A 23,649-nucleotide genomic window follows, 5' to 3' on the forward strand; every position below is an offset into this window, starting at 1 on the left:
CTGACCGCGCCCGACGTTGCTTAACTTCGGTGATCGGACGAGAACCGGTGTGTTCAACGTGGTATGGACGTTGGCGAAAGCAACTATTAACGTAAGAATCTTATTACTAATACGATAATACCCTTAACCTTCCTATACCCGCGCAAATGTCTGTGAGACCGACGAAACAGTTTTTCGTAAATATTTTTTTTTTCCAAGAACTTTGAGAGTTCGCGCTTTCTGCTAGCTGCACGATTTGGGGCTTGCTTTTGGTTGGTAAGTGGGACACAGTCGTGCGAGCAGGACGTTTAGGCCTAATACGGTCTGATCGGTCTGTGACACCGACGCGGGTACACGATCAACTTTTTACGTAAGTCATATTTTTTTGTTTATGTGTATATACATGTTATATACTTATTTTTATGCAATGATTTGTCTTGTATTTTACTTGTTTACAACTACTATATCGATTTATAATTTTTTTAGGTTATAAACGCTTCAAAAATGAATGAAGAACGTATTCGATTGTTGTTGGAGGAAGAAAGTTCTGACTCTAACGATTACATCGGAAAAGACAGGCGTACGCGGTGGAATAAAACTCCTGGGTCAAGCCAGGTTAGGCGCTGCATCAGGAATCTCGTGACACAACTCCCAGGACCTAAGGGTGAAGCTAAAAACACGAAAGAGCCGCTAGAAATATGGAGGCTATTTTTCTCGGAAAGTGTTTGTACTCGGATTGTTCAGTGGACAAATAAAGAAATAAACCGCCTAAAATGTAACTAATTTTATTTTACGTTGATCTCAAAATACCTTATTTTTAGGAATTAAAAATTGTTTTATGTTTGTTTTTAGAATAAAAAGTTTTATGTTTGTTTTTCATGACTATAAGAAAAAATGAGACTTTTTTAAGGCTGTTATGGAAAGACTGATAGTCATTACAGTATTAAATATTATTAGCTAACAATTGGTATTTTTTGTTTTATTACATCCTATAGTTCCTGTAAAATAAAAAAAATATAAACGGTTTTATAGAAAAATAACTATGTAATAGGAGTCAAAGTTACGGTCTGTCACACCATGCGCGGGTATAGGTGTTAAAAAATTTGGCGCGGGTACAGGAAGGTTAACAAAAATCAACAAAAAGCCAACATCACGCGGTGTTCCCAGGCGGTCACCCATCCAAGTACTGACCGCGCCCGACGTTGCTTAACTTCGGTGATCGGACGAGAACCGGTGTATTCAACGTGGTATGGACGTTGGCGATAATGACTGTGAAACACATAAAAAGTATTATATTTATGACGTCATTCTTGTAATTATTTTTTATTTTACTTATATTTTTTAAATTGAAACAAGTGATTTTAATTTTCACTATACATAAAGAATGACGTCGTAAATATAATATTGTTTATGTGTTTCGATGAGTTTTTGCTGAAATTTACAAAATGTTCTAGAAATTTTTTATTTTAGCTGTTTATTTCATCAACTGGAGATTTTCTTTTGTTTTATTACCAATTTTTTACACAATATCTTATAACACGAATTAGAATATGAATTGTCTTATTAAATTTCCTGTCTTGTCTGACATATAAACTTAATTTTTATTTTATCTATTTTCCCAAGGAAGTAATAAACAGTTTAATATATTTTTGTTGTTTTCTTGTCACGGTGGACGTAGTATAGTGCTTGAGTCATACATAACTCTCCGTCAAGGACACATGTGTAAACAAAATTTTTACGTAAAATAGTGTGACTAATCCAAATCAATGTGGATAGATGGATGGATGTATGGATGTTTTTCTGAAGGTATCTCCAGAACGGCTGCATAGAACCATGGATCTCGCTGAAATTAGGCATAAATGTAGAATACATAGGTCGCGGACGGTGTCGCGGGCGACAGCTAGTATTTAATATGTTGGGGCTTTGTGTAATTCATCGGGTTTTTATTGTCGAATATAAATTAATATTGTCATGCAAAAATACAAATATCAAGTTTTCCTATACGTAAGCATCTTTAAAATATAGTATCATTATGTTATAAAGAAGAAATATTTGTTTGTTTGCAATGAATATGATCCGAAACTACTTGACCGATTTGAAAATATCTTTCGTCGAGAAACACTATACCCGGGTGACATAGACAATATTTATTGCCAGTTTTTTTTAAATTTCGCGAGGACTAAGTTGCGTGCAACTGCTAGTACTTTTTTAAATTAATCATTTTCCTGTATTTGGTAAATTTAGTATCACTACGATAGTTTTGAAACAAAGGATTTATTAAAATTGATCGTATTTTATTTTTACATACACTTATCTGTTGAATGATTGATGATTTAAAAAACAATATTTCGAATATTTTTCACTCACAAAGAATTTTGAGTAATTAACGACGCGATATTTTGAACTGTACTCACGGACATATTCAGAGAAAATTTAAAAGGTCAATAAAATAATCCCATCACTCTATTAGTGTAGATTTAAAATTAAATAAAATAAATAAATAAATACGAATGAAGTATTGAGAAAATTGTTCAAGGAATCGAATCATTTATCGATGCTGTCACAAGGTCATATGGTAAGCGATTTATTTTTAAACACATGACAAAAATACCATAAACGCAAACAAAGGAAAAACATGTTTATCAAAACATACCTATAAAGTTGTCTTATCAATTTAACAAGAAAGCGATGCATTATCACACGTACAAAGGTATCATAATCGCTTGTTATCACACACAACTTGATAAAAGGTATCACAAAGTGATACGTCATCACAAAACGCGTCAGTAAGGTCTCGCGACCCGTGTGAAACGGACGTGCGTACGCGCATGAGTTAGTGACCAAACAATGGATAAATATTGGATTTACATCGCTCTCTTATCAATATCCTTCAGTGTTGAAGGTAATTATGATAAGAATCTTAATATTTTTATAATCTGTATCATTATAATGATGTTTTTTGGTATTTTTTTTGTTTGGTGAATGCGCGTAACCGATTTGCGATGGTGTTTTATTTTTATTATTTGTTTTAAAGTTTTGTTGTTATAAAATAGTTATGTTGGTGTGATTAATCACATGGTTGTTCTAGATTCTTCTATATGTGGACGTGTATCTAAATTAATCCGTTCTATTTTTATCTAAATATGCAGTGAGATGTAGCCATCCTGTTTGTTTGTGCGTTGTTACGATCGTCCCGGTCGATTGATGAACGATTACGATCTGGTAATAACCAGATGACATCAGCAAAACAAAATGCATCAAAACACAGACAAAAAATAAACGTAAACGGGTATACACCGATTTTGTTTATCTTTAACAGCCTTTAAATATATATTAACCTTATTTTAAAAAAAAACCTGACTGGCTATAATGGATGAAATAGTGCCTTAGTTGTTTCTTAAAAAGGATTTATTTTTAAATGTTCAATTTACTTAATTGAATCGACACGAAAGATATTTTAATGCACTCCAAAGATGTAGAGTCGATTTCGTCATTGGTACATTAATTGTAAAAACATGTAATGACTTATTTAAAATAACTTTTATCACTCAATTTGGATTCTAAAACAAACATATTCATATTAAAACAGACGCAAATAAATATAGTGTTAACGATTTCCATAAAATAAAATTATTTACTGTCTATATGTAATTCAAAAAATTATCTTAATCAAGTAATACTTGAACGTCGCTATCTCAGGGGTCAAGCACTTTACTTGCAATCTGCAAGCCCTGGGTTCGAATCCCGTCATTTATCAATGTGTTTTTCGATTTTTGATCTACATATGTACATTAGTCCGACGTTCTTACGGTGAAGGAAAACATCGTGATGCAACCTGCACATATCTGAGAAGTAATTCAAAGATATGTGTGAAGTCAACCAACCCGCACTTGGCCAGCGCGGTTGACTATGGCCTAATCACCCTTAACTTAGGGTAGGCTCCGAGCCCCTCGGTGGGGACGTATAGTGAGCTGATGATGAAGAATATTAAGAACAAAACTATAATTTGTTAACTATCATTGTTAGTGATTCGCAGACATTGTACGGCTTCGTCGTTTTAACCGGTCGTCGCACCGCAATGATCCGTACAACAGATTACATCCGGACTTTATCCGGCTCGGAGATTACCCGCATCCTGTTTACAACTCTATAGGCCTAACAATAAAAAAACAGTGATTCAACGCATTTTAGCTTAAACATATCTAAATTTTTATCGCACGCTGATATGTTTCATGACATTGAAACATGATTATGCATTAAAAGTGGATATTTCCCCTTATGCATCTCATCTTCTGTGCAATACGCTTCCCTTTCCTTTCTTTATAAGAAAAGACTGGGAATGAAGATACTGTAGTTGGAATTACTTCCACTTGACGCCTTCTCTGTGGTCGTGGTATTGCTATAGGCCAGTCTTTCCCAAAGTGGGCTATAACGCCCCCTTGTGGGAGCTGCAGTTCTCAAGGGGGGCGGTAAGAAACCCAGAAAGAAAATGGGGGCGTTGTGTAGAGGCCTGGGGGGTGATTTGAAATTTTATTTAGCTAGGAGGCCTCTTAGACAACGACTGCATGAGCTCTCGACTCTCAACAACAATTTGTGAACATCAACTAATATGAATTAAAAGATTGCTTAAACTCTAATATGAGGGCGCTAAAAAAATATTTATTCTCAAAGTGGGCAGTAGACAAAATAAGTTTGGGAACCACTGCTATAGGCGAAGCCATTTCGTGCAACAGATGTGGTTAGCGTCTACCATTGTTAAATCATCTTACTAATATTATAAATGCGAATGTTTAGATGGATGGATGTTTGTTTGAAGGTATCTCTGGAACCTCTCAACCCATCTTTATGAAATTTGGTACAGATGTAGAACGTTCTCTGGAAGAACTCATAGGCTATTTACTAGGTTTTTTTTAATTCCGCGCAGACGGAATACGGCTTGTAATTTATATAATTAAATATATTCTACATTAATGTTATTTATTACAATGTAACTGTTTGATTTAGTAATACTTTGATAAATTACTATATGTCTGTATGTTAGCTCACGTATTTTTACATTATTTTCAAGATTGTCATACAATTTACCAATATTTACGTAAACAGAAAATGTACAAACACGAATATGTTTATGAAAAATCAACAACAATAATTAACGTAAACGATTTATATTTACGTACGTTGACAAACATAGTTTTTTTTTTAATTTTAAATATTAGCAAATTATTAAAATTTAATGTTTACTTAAATTTATTGTAATCATTTCCAACAAAACTTTAGGCTTGTGCTAGGATATTTTAGTAAATCACAGTAGTCGGAATTTCCCAATATCGAACCGACAACCACCCGATCGGATGTTCATGACCTTAACCATTAGATTGTTATCGTCAGCTCGGAGCCTACCCTAAGTTAGATGTGACTAGACCATAGTCAACACTGGCCCAGAGCGGGTTTACTTCACACATTTTTCAATTTCTTCTCAGATATACGCAGCTACATAATGTTTTCCTTTACTGTAACATAGGATAAATATACATATATAAATAAAAAATCGAAAAACACATTGGTATAGCGGGGATCGAAACTGGATGTTTTTAAATATCACAGTCCGGTTTAACAACTGCCTCGTCCTTGGGTCTTTTAAGTCATTGGCGCATTAATTGGTCAAAAAAGACAAAACTACCTGTTATTCCAAAATTAGGTTTTATAAGGTTTAAGTGACGTTCATTTTGTTAATAAACATCTACATAACATTACACCAAAAAATCGTAAAGCAAAAAAACATCATCAGCTCACTATACGTCCCAATTAAGGGACTCTGAGCCTACTCTGACTAGACCATAGACAACACTGGCCCTTCAATCCAGTAATAATAACGAAGTAACGGCCTGAGGTTCCTGAGGGAGCCCTCGAACTTAGTTACTCTTAAACGAGCTTTAGGCTAAGCGCCATCTGCGCTCCGCCATCTCAAGCCCGGTGAAGCTGTAGATGCCTCTTAAGGCAAACAGTGGCAATTCACTCACGAAACACTGGCCCAGTGCGGGTTTGACTACACACATATCTTTTGAATTTCTTCTCAGATATTTTAACAGAGCCCGCTTTAACATCTTCGCACGAATCGGCCCGGTTCGCCCGGTGAAATACCACGACCACACAGAAAACAGGCGTGAAGTGGAAGCAATTCCGCGTTTCGTCTGATGAGTGTGCGCGTCCCGGAGGCCTAATTTAGTCCTCTTTCCCTTCCCACCCTTTTTCTTAGAAGGAAAGGATGGGAAGTGGAAGTGGACTTTCCAGATAAGAGGATGCATGGGAAGGAGAAATATTTTCTTTCTGTCCATCCTCTCCTCCGTCGATTAAAGGTAGGCAACGCATATGCGATTGCGTATGTCTATGGGCAACGGTCATTTCGCTATTTCAGCGATTTCGGGTGGCCGATTGCTCGTTTGCCACCTTTTGATATAAAAAAAAAGATATGTGCAGCATCACGATGTTTTCCTTTACCTTCTTTATGTAACTAACTATTATTTTATCACATTAATTTATCAATTGCTATCATTCAAGCGAACTAATCAATTTAATTGTGCCCATTATAGATAATATTGAACATTTTATAAGCCAATTGTTGCAATTTATCTTTATTTAAAATATTATTTACATGACTATTTTGATAAAGAACAGTGGATGTTTGTTACATGATGTCTCCAGAACGGCTGAATAGATTTCGTTGAAATTTGGCAAAGATGTAGAACATAGTCTGGAAGAACACATAGGATTTTAAGTTTTTTAATTCCGCGCGAACAGAGTCGCGAGCAACAGCTAGTAACAGCATAAAAGGCTCGCTCGACCTGTGAAATATCACAACCACACAGAAGACAGGCATCAAGTGGAAGTTTCCTTGTATCCTTTCTCCTTTTCAATGAAAGTTTTCAATGGCGATTTTGGTATCAGAAACCCAAGATAATACGGTTAAAAAGACATTTTTATGTACAATATTGTTGAATAAATTATTAAAACAACATGTCGTTACAAGAAATGTTTTGCAAAATGGCCGTCATTTTAATTGTCGTGTGATTCACGAAATGACGCATCGTGTTTTTACTTAGTATTTGTAGTTATTATAAATGCCATTCGGATTTGCATTAATACATATTACTAATATTATAAATGCGAATGTTTGGATGGATGTTTGTTACAAGACATCTTTAACAGTGGTAGAACCCACTTTAACATATTCGCACGAATTGTCCCGGCTCGCCCGGTGAAATACCACGACCACACAGAAGATAGGCGTCAAGTGGAAGCAATTCTGCATGCAGTCTGATCATTGCTTGTCCCGGAGGCTTAATTTCTCTTTCCCTTCCCATCTTTTCTCTTATAAGGAAAGGATGAGGGGATGCATAGGAAGGGAAATATTCTCTTTCTGTGTATCCTCTGTCGATCAAAGGTAGGCAACGCATCTGCAATTGCGTATGTCTATGGGCAACGGTCGCTGTGCTATTTCAGCGATTTCAGTTTGCCGCTCGCTCGAATGCATGTATCTCGATGAAATTTGACATAGATGTAGAACATAGTCTGGAAGAACACAGACTATTAATTGTGTTTTATTCCCTCGCGCACGGAATACCTGACAGTTACTATTGTATAATCTTTACGCATATTCTGTGAAACTATAAACAAATATATTTCAAATTATGTTGCGGAAAAACCCAAATGTAATTTGCACATAGTAATCCTAGTAAAACAAGAATATTTGCAAATATTATATTACATTTATCTGCTTTCTATACTAATGTAAACAACGACGACGACGGGTCGACGCAGTGTAGGTAGGCCTCCCGCACGATTGACCGATGACCTGATCAAGGTTGCGGGCGTGCACTGGATGCGGGCAGCACAGGACCGGGCATTGTGGCAATCGATGGGGGAGGCCTACATCCAGCAGTGGATAAATTTAGGCTGATGATGATGATAAAGATTAAAGATTTTTTTTGTATGTAACGAATTAACTCAAATTTAAACAGCGTCGCGGGCGTCCGCTAGTTTGTAATTATAAATATTAAAGAAAAATAACGAATACAATTAATAAAGTCACTGAGATAAGATCTAGTTATCCCTAACTTTGGCTAGGCTGAAGCATCTGGCCGCGGACGTGAGCGAAAGCGTGCCCGTGGTCCCGTCCCGATGCGTTGGAGGAACAGAGAGGTTTAGTGGGTATGCCTCCGCTATGGAGGAGAATCCCACATAACTACCGCGTCCCCCCCCCGGGGCGCGGAGTATGCATAAAGCATTCCTCTCTGAAAAAAAAGGCTGAAGCATCCAAATTAACGTATAACTGAGTATATGAGCACAATACAATGCACTTGTGGAATTTTTCGCTTCACATAAATAAGCGCCGCCATTTTGTATCTGGAGGTCAATAGGTGAGCGGTTGGACTATGTTACATGCGTCATTTTATCTGTTCGTTAGGTCTGGAATAAATTTGATAATGTTTTACAGATATGTTAAATTATTGACATGGTAACGGCCGAGCACAATAATGGATCTCTATCCATTAATATCGAATCGAGAAAGGCTGGCATTCCACAACGAGGTTTTCGCGTAACTTTTTACCTCGAACAGCCCAAATTGTTGAATATACTGTCCTCAGTGGTATTTCCAAACAGTTATGACTTTGGGGCCATCAAGAAACCTTACTCCTTTTTTTTATTCAGAGGTGAATGCTTTAGGCATACTCCTTGCCTCGGGGAAGGCACGGTAGTTATATGGGATTCTCTCCCCGAATGGGAGCATACCCACTAAACCCTCATAGCCATAATTTGGGACGCCACGAGATCGTGTTAACTTGCCACCGCGACGCGAGAAATGTTACTCCTCCCTTAAAGGCCGGCAACTGAGGATCCTCTAGCGTTGCGGATATCCATTGGCCTCGGATCAAACAATTTTAGGCGATACACTGCTCGTTTGCCCTGTTACTTTTACCCTCAATTACTTTACACTATATAAAAACTTAATTTTATCTTTTTAGTGTTAATGTTACCTTTTTAGTGATACATAAGCTATTTTTAATTTAAAGCAATGTTAAAAATAACATGTCTTTGAAATATTTTAACACCGAGGTCGTGTTACTAAAATCAGACTTTACGACAGTAGCTGTCATCCGAAATTCCGTTATTGCAGAATTAAATAAAAACTTAAGTAGCCTATGCGTTTTTACAGGCTATGTTTTACGTCTATGCCAAATTTTAGCGAAATCCCTGCAGCCTTTCTGAAGATACCTTCTAACAAATATCCATTCATGTAAACTTTTAAATAATATTAGTAAGAAGTAAGATATAAAAGTAATCAATGATTATTTCTTTGTTTCAGCGCTACAGAAGGAAGGTGAACATTTTCCTGATTATTGGCAGGACGATTCAAATTACGATTGGTATAGCGATGAACTTGAAAAACTTGGCATCCTCAGCTCAGAAAACAAAGACACTGTAGATGAGAATAAAATACAAAATGATGTAGAGGCGGAGAATGATCGCAAAGTTGCTGAAGAAATAGAGAACTTTAGAAGTGATATCGAAGATCAATTCAACATTGATTCTGCTGATATCGATTTAGTAGATTATCAGATTGAAGATAATCGATCTGAAGGCGAGGACGATGAAATTGCTGATAAAAAAGAGTCCGAGGAGAATTTAGATGATCTTGAAGATTTAGCAGCAGATGTAGCTGATTTGAATCGAATTAAAGAATCACTTGATGACAGCAAAGAAAGTAAACATGAAGTTAAACCATTGAATCCTATTAAAAAGTTTGATGCAGACACAAATGATATAATTAATAATGCAAAAAACGAAACAGATGAAATAATACAAGAAACTAAAGATATTTTAAAAGAGGATGATGGTAAAAATGACTTTTTAGAAGTTATACCAATAAATCTGGATACATCTAACTTAAATGACACATTAGAAGAAACAAAGAAGATATTGAATAGTACAGATGACAGACTGGATGAAGAAGTAAAGAAAATTGTACCTCAAGAAGATATGGAGAACATTTTAAAAGTCGACGAAGATAATTTAAAGAATTTCAATGAAGCATACGATGATATGTTAGCTTGGAGTAAAATGGCAGATAGTTTGAATGAAACAGATTTATTTAATGACACTATATCTAACGATGAAAAAGAATTAGACGAAATTTACAAAGCTTATATAGATTTAACTGATGATTATGAAAATATAGATGATGGCCATTTAGATATATTACTTGATAATAAGAAATCAGAGCAAAAAGAATCTTTCCCTGATGACACCAGATCAGAAGAAGAAAGCAAACATAAAACACACCCAATCGAGTATCTAAACGATGCATTGAACGCGAGCGATGGAATAAAGAACCCAGACGCTGAAATGATACCAGAAATTGAAGTTACAAAAACAGAAACCAAAGACAATAATGTAGTAAATTCAACAATAACTGATACAGATTATAACTATGTCATCCAATCGGAATACGATGAAGTATTGCAAAAGTTTAAACAAAACCATAGTGAAGATTTTAACTCCAAATCGGAGAATTTCGACAAGCACATCGCTCCGATACATATAACATTAAGCGAGGACCCGGTGGTGGTAACATCCCCTAATTATCCAAATTACTACCCGACTAATAATATCATAGATTGGATATTCTATGGAGATGGAGAGGGGATTGAATTTAATATTACTGACTTTGCTGTCAACGGCCATGTTGGAGATTATCTTTTGGTAAAACCAGGTAAATATCTGCAATATTATTTCTGTCCAAAAGATAAATTTTTAGCCTCTAATTCGTGATACAAGTATAATTTGTCTGACCAGTCTTTAAGATTAGATTTAAAGTCGAATTACTACCTTCAAGCGTGTCTTTTGTATCGGTCGAGATAATCTTGCATGCATCAGATTTATATTAAAAAGAAAAATATATTAAACCTCCTTCGCTTCATTTGTTTCTTTTTACGTGACGTGCATAAATCTATCTAGATGTATGTTGTTTGACTCTGCCTACCCTGTTACATGTTAATATTCTTATTTACAGGTGGAGTTGATTCATCACATAACAATGGTCTAATATTCTCCTATACCCTGGCCACTAAGCGTCAGTATCTCTTTTTGGATGTAAATCGTATGTTTGTTCGTTTCGAAGCGAAGCCTGGAATGCAGTTCATGAGAGGTTTCAGTTTTAGCGTCAAAATACTTAGTGAGTATATCTATATATCTATATTAATAAAATATCAGTGTCTGTATGTAATTATAGAGAAAATTTATATTTCGTACATATACGTAGCTGATAACGATAAAGTTATTTTTTTAAAATTGTTGTCTGTCTGTCTGTCCACAAGGCCGTGTTTGTTCCGAATAATCCTTGGAACGGTTGGACCAATTTTGATGCAAATTTGACTGGAAGGCAGCTGATTGCACGCTGGCATATTATAGGCTAATTTATTTTTAATTCTGCACACACTACACACAAAACTTCTAACGTACAAACAGAAAATATTTCTCCTTCCTATGCATGACCTCCTACGTCAAATCCCCTATCGTATTTCCTTGCCTCGGAAGACAAAGGTGGGAAGCGGAAGAACTAAAATAAGGTATATTATTATATTTTTAATTGTCCTCAGGACATAGTACCTTCGACAACGAACCAGAGCCGAGTCCTGAGCCGATTCGACCTCTGCCACATTCGATGATCACTCTCAACCTGGGAGGCACAAATCTGGACAATTTCAACGACCAACAAGTTGAGGAGTTCCGCCAGATTATCGCGGACATGGCTACTATGTATATCAATGCAAATAACATCGACCACGGACTTAATACTACGTGAGTATATTTACTTACAAAAATATCTAATGCCTATGTGTTCTTCCAGACTATGTTATATATCTATGCCAAATTTCAGCCAAATCCATGCTGCCGTTGTGGAGATACCTTCTAACAAACTTCCTTCCATACATCCAAATATTCGTAAGATAAAACTTCTCAACAGTGACATTTGAATAACCTCTATACATGGACAGGTGATAAGACGTTGTATTTTGTGCCCATTTCAATTTCGCCTTTTGGCGGTGTCGGTTGCGGTTGGTGACGGTGGTGTAATTTCGAACTAATATTCGACATAGAATTAACTGTCAGGAACATCAACAGGCGTATTTAAGTCTGAACGTAACAAAAGCTGTCTCCAAGCATTGACCTATCCATTTATTTAGCTTAGTGATTATTGCATATTGTCATCTCTTTCATACTCTTTGACAAAATAGAGACAGCAATATGTACCGCAGTTGAAACTCTCAAATGCAAATAATTACATATTACATTGTTTTACTAATTTTATTGTTGTCTCTATTTTTTCTAAACGTATGAAAGAGATGCAGATATGTGTTTATATTAATACTGGCAGAATATAAATCTTAATATTTGCAGCCATATTAAAAACAAAAGTTCTTTATTATCTGTCAATATCTTTGTGTTATCATACATTGTAAATACTATCATTGTTTTTTACGACCTAAATCCTTAGATCTAGACTTTTAATCCCAATTGATAAATAACAAAATATCACAATTGTTAACAAAGCAATTATTTTAAAATCGGCTTGTCTCACGAATTATAAGAAAATTGTGCAATTTCTAATAATTAAGTAACTAAATTAATAAACAATAATCTAAAATTAAATTAAAAACACTTAATGAAATTACATTAAAATAAATTAGATAAAAAAAAAAATAATTCGTCATTTTGATAAATACAATCAAAATGGCGCATTACGATTTGATAAAATTCCTAAAATATAACACTACAATTTCCAGTGTACACCTTATCTATTTGGTAACCAATGATGTAATGATACATTTTAAATTAGTCGGGTTAAAGAGGTGGCCAACTGACCCAGTTTGACTCACATAACCTACAAACACAAAATGGGATGCTATTCACAAACAAAACGCGGCTCTTTCTAAACAAACACCTATCTTTTATATCCCATTCAAATATATTCAATAGCCATACAAAAGTTGCTTTTTAATCTATAATTCGCGTAGTAATGACAGTTTTTTTTAATGGCGCTACGTATCTTGTGTTCAAATACATGGGAATTGCAGTATCGTTGGTTAAGAGCCTAAAATCTTTATTAAAATTAATTAATAGAATTGGTTAAATGATTCAATTTGCAGGAAAATGTTTGCTTAAATGTTACCTGTTAAATCCACAACAGAAATAATCATAATGATTTACTTATCAATGACTCATGATTAAAAAGAATACTATTTGGTTAGTGTGTACATTAAGACGTTATTAAACTTTTTTTTTAATATAATAACAAGCCCACTTAGAAAGTTGAATAAACTGTCGAGAATTTCAAACTTAAATTAAATAAGTTTAAAAACTATCGGCTTTATAATATAACTAACAGTCGGTCATGACTCAGTCCGCACGGAATTAAAAAAAAGTAATTACTAGCCTATGTGTTCTTCCAGACTATAAGCTATATGTATGCCATATTTCATCGAGATCTGTTTAGCCGTTCTAGAGATACCTCCTAAAATCCGTTCATCTAAGCTTTCGCATTTATAATATTAGTAAACGACTGTTGAGATTATAAACAGTTTCCTCACTTTTGCGTCAACATAAATGTTTAGACGTATCAAAATTCCCCTCCGCAGAGCTTTTCCACGCATGCGCTTTAAAAACTTCGACGCATGCGCGAAACCAAACGTCAAATCTATTTCAGTAGAATGCCTCAATGCGTGCCACGCTCGCCGTACCAAACGCTTTTTATAATACACCACGCGCTCCATGAGTTAAAACAATAATATTTAATGCATTACGTACTGACATAATATTTGTGTTAAACGCGAGTGATGTAGCCACTTGGAAGTCAACAGCAATGCGACACATTTATCCGCGGCCAGTATTATCCGATGCCAAATAAATCCAGTGTCAAATTTACAAAAACATGGAGCCTCTAATAGATAGAAATAACTTCGCGATAAGCGCAATGGTCACCGTCGCTATGCAAATTCTATTCTTTACAATCGCCTCGTTATTCCAAAGCGATAAAGTGACAGACTTCACTGGTGGTGCCAACTTTATCATAATAGCTCTCCTTACATTCTTCCTCGGTCAAGGCGGGAGTCATCTCAAGAACTACGATAGCAGACAGCTGATGGTCACCGCTTTCGTCTGCGTGTGGGGTGCACGTTTATCTATTTATCTTATATACAGAATATACCATATAGGAAGAGATAAACAGTTCGAAGATCGGAAAAGTAATACTCTAAGATTTGCCGTATTCTATACGTTTCAAGCTGTCTGGGTCTACGTGGTTAGTCTACCGGTCATCATAATGAATTCCCCTCATCATTCATTTCCGAAAGCTCCTAAAACTATGACTACACTGGATTCCGCCGGAGCAGGAATTTTCGTCATAGGATTGCTTATAGAAACTTATGCGGATCTTCAAAAGTTTGCCTTTAGACAGGAAGCCGCCAACCAAGGTCGATGGTGCAATGATGGCCTCTGGCGTCTCTCCAGACATCCGAATTACTTTGGGGAAGTCGTCCTCTGGTGGGGCCTTTTTATAATATCACTAAACGTAATCGAAGGTATAGAATACATCGCGGTATTATCACCGTTATTTACGACTACAATTATATTATTTTTATCTGGAATTCCTTTGCTGGAGCGTTCCGCCGACGAGAAATATAGAGATAACCCAGATTACTTATATTATAAAGCGTCCACGTCACCCTTGATACCGATACCACCGGCAATTTACGTTGAAGTACCGAAATTTTTGAAATGCGTGTTGTGCTGCGAGTTTCCGATATACGATTCGACAGGAGACGATTTCCCAGCGCCGACAATCGCCACCGAGACGACCAGCATTTCAATGGTGCAGTCACAAACATAGCTAACAAACGCCGCACGCGACATCGCTGCGGCAAACCCCGACACAACACTCAAGAAATGCCAAACAGATCAGAAACAATTGTGATATTCGGCCGAGGACAGACCTCAGAAAAAATTGCCAAATTCGCTACCGCTTAAACAAAGCAACACTGTAGATATGAACAAATATAACGCTTACATGGACAACATTAAGAAAAGTAAAAGAATCGCTTTAGATTTGATAGAAGATACGAAAGATGTTATCGAGACTGATGTATCCAGCCCCAAATATAATAAAGTTAAACTAAAAGATACACCAGTTAGTGATGAATTTTATGCACCTAGTACAAGCCAAGAAATACAAAAAAAGCCAAAAGAATACGTAAAGTACGGGAAAATAACATTTAATACGACAGCTATACTTCACCATTATCCACAAATGCAGAACAAGGATTGTATAGAGACGTGCGCGTTACGTAAAACGAAAGTAGACCTTAACGTACAAGAAGATAAACAGACAAACAACAATAATGGAGTGAAGAGTATAGAAACAGTTATAACAGTAGAAGATAGAGATAGCGATAATAATAATGATTCTGCCAACATAACTGTGGAATCTAAAGATGAATCCAAAGCTCCTGTGAAATTTACGGAAGAAAAACTTGTATGAGACATGGAGAGACGATTTTTTTCGCTGCATTTTAGGTTATGCAGACTTTGGCATCGTCTGAGGCCTGCCCCGGTCAAATTAAACATATCGCATTATAAAAAGTTGTAAATATTTCAAAATAAGACTGCGGTTATTGAACTATGATTACACAGAGTCGTTAATAGATGTCATTATAACTAAATAAAATAGTTATGCAGAATCCGTCTCAAATAGAAAAATATATTATAATGTTATGTAGGAATTTTATTGTAAGAAGATAATTACATCAGCACCTTTTGGTAAGTGTTTTTTTATATCAATCTGATTTACTTCATCTAGTGCCTGCCTGGCATAGACAATGAGGGCTCACTGGCTCCAGTTGGTGTTTACTACTGCTGCTACTGTCCTAATATACTGGCATAATGTAAACAAACAAGTTTAAGAGAAATTTTCTGGCAGAATTGTTTAGTAGTCGTTGCCTAAATCTGTTTTTTTTTATCTAACGTATAGATTGACACTTATCTGACATGTGGGCTTGATTCTAAATTGCAATAGCCTTTCGATTCAAAAAACTGTCGAAAGATCCTTGTACAAAAGCTGACGTCATGTTTTTTTTATGTAATTTTATACTTAAGTGCGTTTTACGTATTCTAATAGAACTAACCTTCATAACAGTATCTTTCTCCGGGTCAGATATGTTTATCGAACTATATATTTGATAACCTCTGAGAATTTCTTAGTTTATAACTCAAAGTTTATAAACATAATGAATCATTTGTCAATTTGTTAAAAATATCATGAAGTAAAGTGCGTCATTAAATAAATTGTAACATAGACATTATCGTCGGAAGGTCGATGTATATGTTTAACATACGAGTACTGGCGATACCACAAACCGATTCTCTTTATTTTTAGCTCAATGCACTTTTCATGGTCATATTATATCTCCAATTGCTTTGTTGTTGAGATTTTTTTGTATATTATCATCTCTCATCATCAGCTTACTATACGTCCACACCGAGGGGCTCGGAGCCTAAGTTAGGCTTTACTAGGCCATATTCAACCACGCTGGCCTAATACGGGTTGGTTGACTTCACACATATCTTTGAATTTCTTCTCAGGTATGTACAGCATCACGATGTTTTCCTTTATCGTAAGAACGTCGGATAAATGTACATATGTAAATCGGAAATCGAAAAACACATTAGTACATGGCGGGATTCGAACCCAGGACCTGCAGATTGCAAGTCAAGTGCTTAACCCGTGAGTCACAGACGATCAATCCTACTACTACTTAATGCAACACACTTGTTAGGACCACTAGAATCGTCCCTTACTGAATTTCTGAGATGAAAATCTCTGTATAAAATATATCGTCATCCTTGTCATTATCTTTGATAAAATAGAAATAAAAATATGTTTTAAGTGGAAATTTTGGTTTCAGAAACTCACGGTTAATGAAACACATTTTATTAATCAATTTATTATTTAAAAAATCCAAATTATCTACTCCTCACACTGTTCGTACAAAATGTAACGAAAAAGATTTTTTTTAAAGCTGTTAGGTTGTTCTTGCCGGTTATCTTGTTCAAAATCTTTTAGCGTCAGGGTTATTTCCGAACTGGTAAGATGACATTTAATAAAGAGCCTCCTTTATATTTAGTTTAGATATAAAATTGGTTTAAAAACTAATAAATAAGCGTAGCGTAACTTGCGGAATAGCAATATTTAGTAATTTTATTTTTCTCATCCTCTACCGGCGCAATTTCCGTTCCGCAAACAGTGCGCATGACGTTGCCAAAGGAAAAATAATTTCGTTTCTATCAGACAATATGGTAAAGGTAAATATAATAAACACACAATAAATATAGGATATGCTTTATTTAATATTTAGCCTAAACAATAATAATAAAAGTAATAATTAACCTGTCAGAACTTTCAAAACTCTTAGGTTATAAACCTAATTATATTTTGGCTTCGATACCCATTCTCGTAGTTTTGGCGCGATTTCAACATTTAACTTAAGCGTATATTTTTCTTTTTTGACGCAACAAAGAAACTAAAATGGTGTTATAATTACGAAATACTCGTAAATAATTTTAATTTTTCAACTGAAAAAGTGACACGCCAATGAACATTAATTAAAAACAAATTAACTTTCAGAACGTTCACAAACATAATGACGTTTTGACAGCAGATTTGGCGCGATTTCAAATAACTATAATGACTTTTAGGGTTATTGTTTTTCTTTTGTGCCAGTTCCAAAGAACGTTGGCGTGTTTGGAATAGAGAATTAAAAAAATAGTGCAGAGTCGCAATGAGCAACGGGCAGAGACAGTTATGCAGGTGTGCGCAAAACGGCGATGGTATCTCATTTGGCAAAGTGCCAAGTGCTGCGGGATTCAGGCCGACGGAACGACGCCGAATGTTAAACTAAAATAAACTGCGTCGCAAAATTGTTTGCGCATTCAATTTGTTTTTAAATAACGTTCGATTTATTTTGAAAAAATGAACTGGCATTATTCAGTAATAAAAACAGATCGAGTTTATTTTAATACATTCAAATATATCAAATCAAAATAAATGGTGGGAGTTGATTGATGCCAGTTATTCAAAAGTTCTGGCTACTGTCATTTAGATTTTCCACCAATTAGAAAAGAACGTAAGTCAAAAGCCACTTTAAGCAAACTTGTTACAATTGAATTTGGCACATAATTACGAATACGATATTGGAATTAGCAAATGTCTCTTACGGGGATATCTTATTGTCCACTTCAGTACAATATTTTCACAACTCATATGTTTCAATTTGCAGGTTAGAAGCCACACAGATTGTAAGCAGGGCGCAGTGCTTCCACAACTGGCCCAAGTTCGAACAATGCGTGGAGATCAAGTTTGGCGTATCCTTGGAGTATGATGATGACCAGGAGCCCAGGCTGAACGAGGAGGACCTCACCAACATGTGGCAGACTTACTTCGATCAAGATCCTTTCGCTGCTCGGCTCAGGAGAATGGGTATTACGGTTAGTACACTTATTTTAAACAAGCTGTCGCCCGCGACTCCGTCCGTGCGGTATTAAAAAAAAAGCCTAATAAGTAGTCTATGTGTTCTTCCAGACTATGTTCTAAATCTATGCCAGATTTCAGCGAGATCCGTTGAGCTGTTCAGGAGATACCTTTAAACAAACATCTATCGATCCATCGATGTAAACATTCAACAAACTTGAGAATGTTAATACGAATTGGGGAGGAAATAATTTTTACATAGGATTTTCTTGTCTCCTGTCTTGTGAATTTCAATATCGTAGGAAATCGACACATTTTCGCAGCTACTCGTACAGCGTCGTTTTAATTCGTAAATAGATATCGCATTAAACAATAACACCGAAGACCAATGCACTATTTGAACTAGCGCGACAATGTAGAAACGACAGCTTGTTATATTTACATTGGGCTAAAGTGGTCTTTATTTTCAAGTGGTCATAAGTGGACTTATCTTTAGACCACTTATGACCGGAAACTAATCTATCATGGTCTTCTTGCAGGAGTACCAGGTGCCAAACGACAAAGGCGTACTGATGGTGTGGCTGGTGATCGGCTGCGGTGTGGCCATCTCTGTCGCCATGCTCGCCTTTGCGCTCTGGAGGTTCAGCTGTTTCGAGGATTACTCCAGGTTAGTTGGAATAAATTATGTCTAGATCAGCTCATACATACCCTAATCAGAGAATCTCTTTGTCACTCAGTAACAGAGGTAAAGCCCGATTTAACATCGCCCGTTTGAATACCACGATCACACAAGACACGCCTCAAATGGAGATGATTCTTCGTAGTCTGATGAGTGTGTGTTCCGGAGGTCTAACTTTAATCCTTTTTCCTTTCTTATTCTTTTCTTAAAGGGAAGAGGATATGATGGAGGATGCATAGAAAAGTGAAATATCCTTTTTCTGTGCGTCTCATCCTTCTGCAATTGTGAATATCTATGGGCAGTGGCTTCGTTATTTCGGTGAATTCATGTCGCCGTTTTTCTTTCCAGGATGCCAAGGTTCAGTGATTCAGACAGTATCCAGGAGAAGCGCGGTCTGGACCTGTACCCCACTCCGCACCAGACTCTGCCGCCGCTCTATGAGCAGGACTACAAGTGGGCACACAACACCTACCTTGACTCCACCAGAGGTAATGCTGCTAGAAACTTCTTCCGACACAGTGCCGGTGTACTGGAACTAGACTAAACTAGCCTTACTAAAATGTCCACGTTTGTGTTCCCTCACTAATCATTCTGACACTTGACTTTGTAATGTAATTTCAGTGGACCTGGGCGGGTATGCGAATAAGAACTACCTGGCAGATGATGGCTACGGCCTTGACTCTGATGATGAAGTGGCTGATGCTAGAAATAGGTAAATATAAACATGACACTGTGCTGAAGATAAAAAACACAATACAGCTTATTCATAAAGTTACACAAAATATATTTACGCAAATATTATCATTTAAAAAGTGATATGTCATATATTTCTAATCACATAATGTCTCTTTTCATTTAGCTTTAGCTATTTCATTGGCTTAAATAGCAAATGGTTATGGCTACCAACTTTCTTTGCTTTGCTAAATTATACTTTATATATATGACGGTAAGGTTTCATTTCGCTCAATTGTAGTCAAAGGTTGTTTTTTTTTTTGCTTTTCAACAGTAACAATGATTGCAGGTACACTAGTGACGTGTAGCTGCTACATAAAATATCGTATTTTATTCAATTGGTATGCTTTTTATTATTTACCATTTATCGCTTACTAGCTGTCGCCTGTAACTTCATACGTGAATAAAAAAAAAATAGTAGTCTATGTGTTTGTCCAGGCTATGTTTTATATGTAGTCAAATTACATTGAGATCCCTGGCGTTCTGGATGTACCTTCTAACAAACATCCATCCAACCATCCATCCATAGCATCGCATTTATATTGTAAGATTTCGCTTACTAGCTGTCGCATACGACTCCTGTAGCCTATGTGTTCTATGCCAAGTTTCATCGAGATCCGTTGAGCTATTTTAGAGATGCCTATCATCCATCCATCCATCTAAACATTCGCATTTATAATATTAGCAAGATCAGACTCATTTTTTATTTACCGTGACGTGTATTCATAAAGCGCGCTTGTGTTATGTAATACTGTCTCACTCTAACGCCTTATATGTTATATCTTTCTTCTCTCTCATGTAACGAAATTTGCCTAACGTTTTCCATGAAAATAATATTCACGTTTTTCCTTTTTTTTAATTTTTAAGTAAAATATGAGTAGATTTTTGTTAATTTACTAATATTTCTTGTACCATTCCAATTAAACTCTATACTTGTACTAGGACTAGTTTAGAATAGTCTAATGACGGGATTTGAAACCCCGACCACCTGATCGGAAATCCGTATCCTTAACCATTAGGCTATTGGCGTTTTATATAATTAATATTAACTAAAACTAGTCCGTTCGCGTTAAGAAAATAGTGAGTTATCGTTGTCCACCGACCTGGCCACGCCCCGAAGACAATTAAAATGCAAGAAATTAGAAAGTCGAGTTCTCAGTGACCACTTGAAGTCAGACCTTTGAACAAAACGGTTGTGTATTTTGCGTGTTACTCGTTCAACATTATTATTATTTTTTTTATATCATAAGATGGCAAACGAGCGAGCGGTCACCTGAAATCGATGAAATAGCGAAGTGACCGTTGCTCGTAGACATACGCAATTGCATATGCCTTGCCTACCTTTAATCGACGGAGGAGAGGATGCAAAGAAAGAAAATATCTTCCCTTTCCATGCATCCTCTCATCCGGAAAGTCAACTTCCACTTCCCATCCTTTCCTTATAAAGAAAAGGATGGGAAGGGAAAGAGGATTAAATTAGACCTCCGAGACGCACACTCATCAGACTGTAGTTGGAATATCTTCCACTTGAGGCGTGTCTTCTGTGTGGTCGTGGTATTTCACCGGGCGAGCCGGGCCGATTCGTGCGAACATGTTAAAGCGAGCTCTACCACTGTTGAAATTCTGAAAATGAATATTCGAAAGTGGATCAATAATATAGCGGAGAGAGACGCGTAATATAAAATGTTTATTACAATTTTTACTCCAATGTGAATACACCTTTACACTGTAGTTGGTATCATGTTGGTATCACCTACAATTGTCTTAACGCGAACGGACTATACAAATAAATAGAAATTTAATAGATTATTTATTTCAGCAACAGGCACATCACTCCAAAGGATATTTACGTGTGAGGCTGACCAAAAGGTAATATAATTAGGTACATGTGCACCGAACAACGTATATCTCCGGTACAAATAAATTTGTGCCATAAGTGATTGTAATAAGATCGAAATTGTATAAAAGGTGACCACAGTATAGGTTTAAGTTTAAGATAAATATGTGATTTATATATTAGTGCATATGAACGTACATACATATTATACTTTATAACAATTAACTTGAGTATATTTTCATATTAAAATTACAATGGATTAATATTAAAATGCCAAAGCAAATAATATTTGACATAAACATCGTTAACTTTGAGGTTATAATTTAATTTTTAAACATATTGGCATTTTTGACTCTAATGTGACGTTTTAGTTTTTTTTTTATCAGTAAACCAAAGCAAACAGTTTTATAAACTCTTAGGTATTTAAAATTTATTTAAAAAAAGAACAGTGAGGATTTTAAAATATTGTATGCCATTTTACTTTTACTGTGGGTTACGGAGTCCAAAATCTCCGTTTAAAATATATTGCTATCTCTGTTTTGTCAGTGATAATGACAGGGATGACGATATATTTTATACAGAGACCCACGGTTAGGTATTAAAAATAATTTAATATAGTATAGATGATATATACTAGTCTATTTTAAAATGTTTCAGAAAAAAAAGCACAACTTTTTTATTTAGCTTTTTTATATGTTGTATCCATTGTTTATTAATTTTATGTCGTGTATAATTTTGTATAATTATGTATAATTGTGTATAATTATGTATAATTATATTTTAATGATTTTTCGTTAATAAATCAACTTATTTTCTACAATTATTACTAAGATTAAATTGTTTTTGACAAAAATCTTTGTATAATACAATTTTCTCAAGTTACGTCTCTGTTTACCCCGTATTGTATATGTCGTGAGCATAACATACAGAACCAAAACTATGTTAAGATATTTATAGTACATTTAAAATTTATCCATTGTTGTGATTTTTATATATAAAGTCTAACTCCTGTTGTAAATTATTTCTTTATATTTTTGATTATTGTTTAGATTTTTAAATTTTTTTTTCTAGAAAATAAAAAATTAATTTTATATTTTTGTTTTTTTTTCTTAATTTTTTTGTTTTCTTTTTTTTAATTTATCTGGAAAGAAATGTTTTAAGCACAATATAATTGGTTTTTTTTTACAGAGAAAGTAAATCAATTACATATCATTTTCTATAAGAATTTTATTTCTTGATTGTATTTTAACGTAATTATAAAAGGTTGTGAAATTTACTTTCGACATTTGAATTTTTAATCTGCACATTTAAATTTAATTTACGCAGTCCTTTTAAGTAAAAAAAAAATTTATAATTATGTTCGTCTCTAAAAAAAACTCGACTTCTTAATTTCTTTACTCTATTAACTAACCTCTATTTACTCTTTGACTTTTCTGTTTAATTTATGAATTATTTATTTTAATAGCTCGCACAAACACAAAATTGGTTCATTTTCATTTACGTTGCCATTAACAACTAAATAAAAACTTTAAAAGCAAATACAGAACTGTCAAAACTAATGATAATTCGCGGCAAAATTTTTAAAATAAGAATATATATAAAGTAACTATAAAAATAATTAAAGAAAAAACAAATCTTTAAAACTAACAGATTTAAAATATTATTGTCCATTTAAAATACTTACAAATTAGATTTCAATAAAATATAATTATAAAATTAAAAATAATAATTATAAAATGTAAAAATAATTAAATAATTGTTTTATAGGGTAACATTGTTGTTGTAGGTAAGACATTTTACTAAATTAAGTGTAGTTTGAAAACCATAATTAAATGAATTAAA

At 35.0% G+C, this 23,649-nt stretch overlaps 1 protein-coding gene across 2 annotated transcripts; it reads left to right on the plus strand.

The window, feature by feature from the left end:
- The first annotated feature begins 2,753 nt into the window (after window positions 1-2,753).
- On the plus strand, window positions 2,754-22,280 carry LOC106118637 (uncharacterized). 2 transcript variants are annotated; one of them, XM_013313313.1, is made up of 10 exons: window positions 2,754-2,881; window positions 9,344-10,750; window positions 11,051-11,212; window positions 11,637-11,838; window positions 18,369-18,576; window positions 19,099-19,226; window positions 19,587-19,726; window positions 19,860-19,950; window positions 20,260-20,311; window positions 21,790-22,280. In XM_013313313.1, the coding sequence occupies exons 1-9, from the start codon at window positions 2,827-2,829 to the stop codon at window positions 20,276-20,278; spliced, it is 2,412 nt and encodes an 803-aa protein (XP_013168767.1). In that variant the 5' UTR covers window positions 2,754-2,826; the 3' UTR covers window positions 20,279-20,311; window positions 21,790-22,280. The 2 variants fall into 2 exon arrangements, with proteins under 2 accessions (XP_013168767.1, XP_013168766.1); XM_013313312.1 differs by lacking the exon at window positions 20,260-20,311 and having other exon boundaries at window positions 21,790-22,279.
- The last annotated feature ends 1,369 nt before the right edge of the window (window positions 22,281-23,649 follow it).

The sequence above is a fragment of the Papilio xuthus genome, unplaced genomic scaffold, assembly GCF_000836235.2.
Source record: "Papilio xuthus unplaced genomic scaffold, Pxut_1.1 DF827570.1, whole genome shotgun sequence".
Classification (NCBI taxonomy): domain Eukaryota; kingdom Metazoa; phylum Arthropoda; class Insecta; order Lepidoptera; family Papilionidae; genus Papilio; species Papilio xuthus.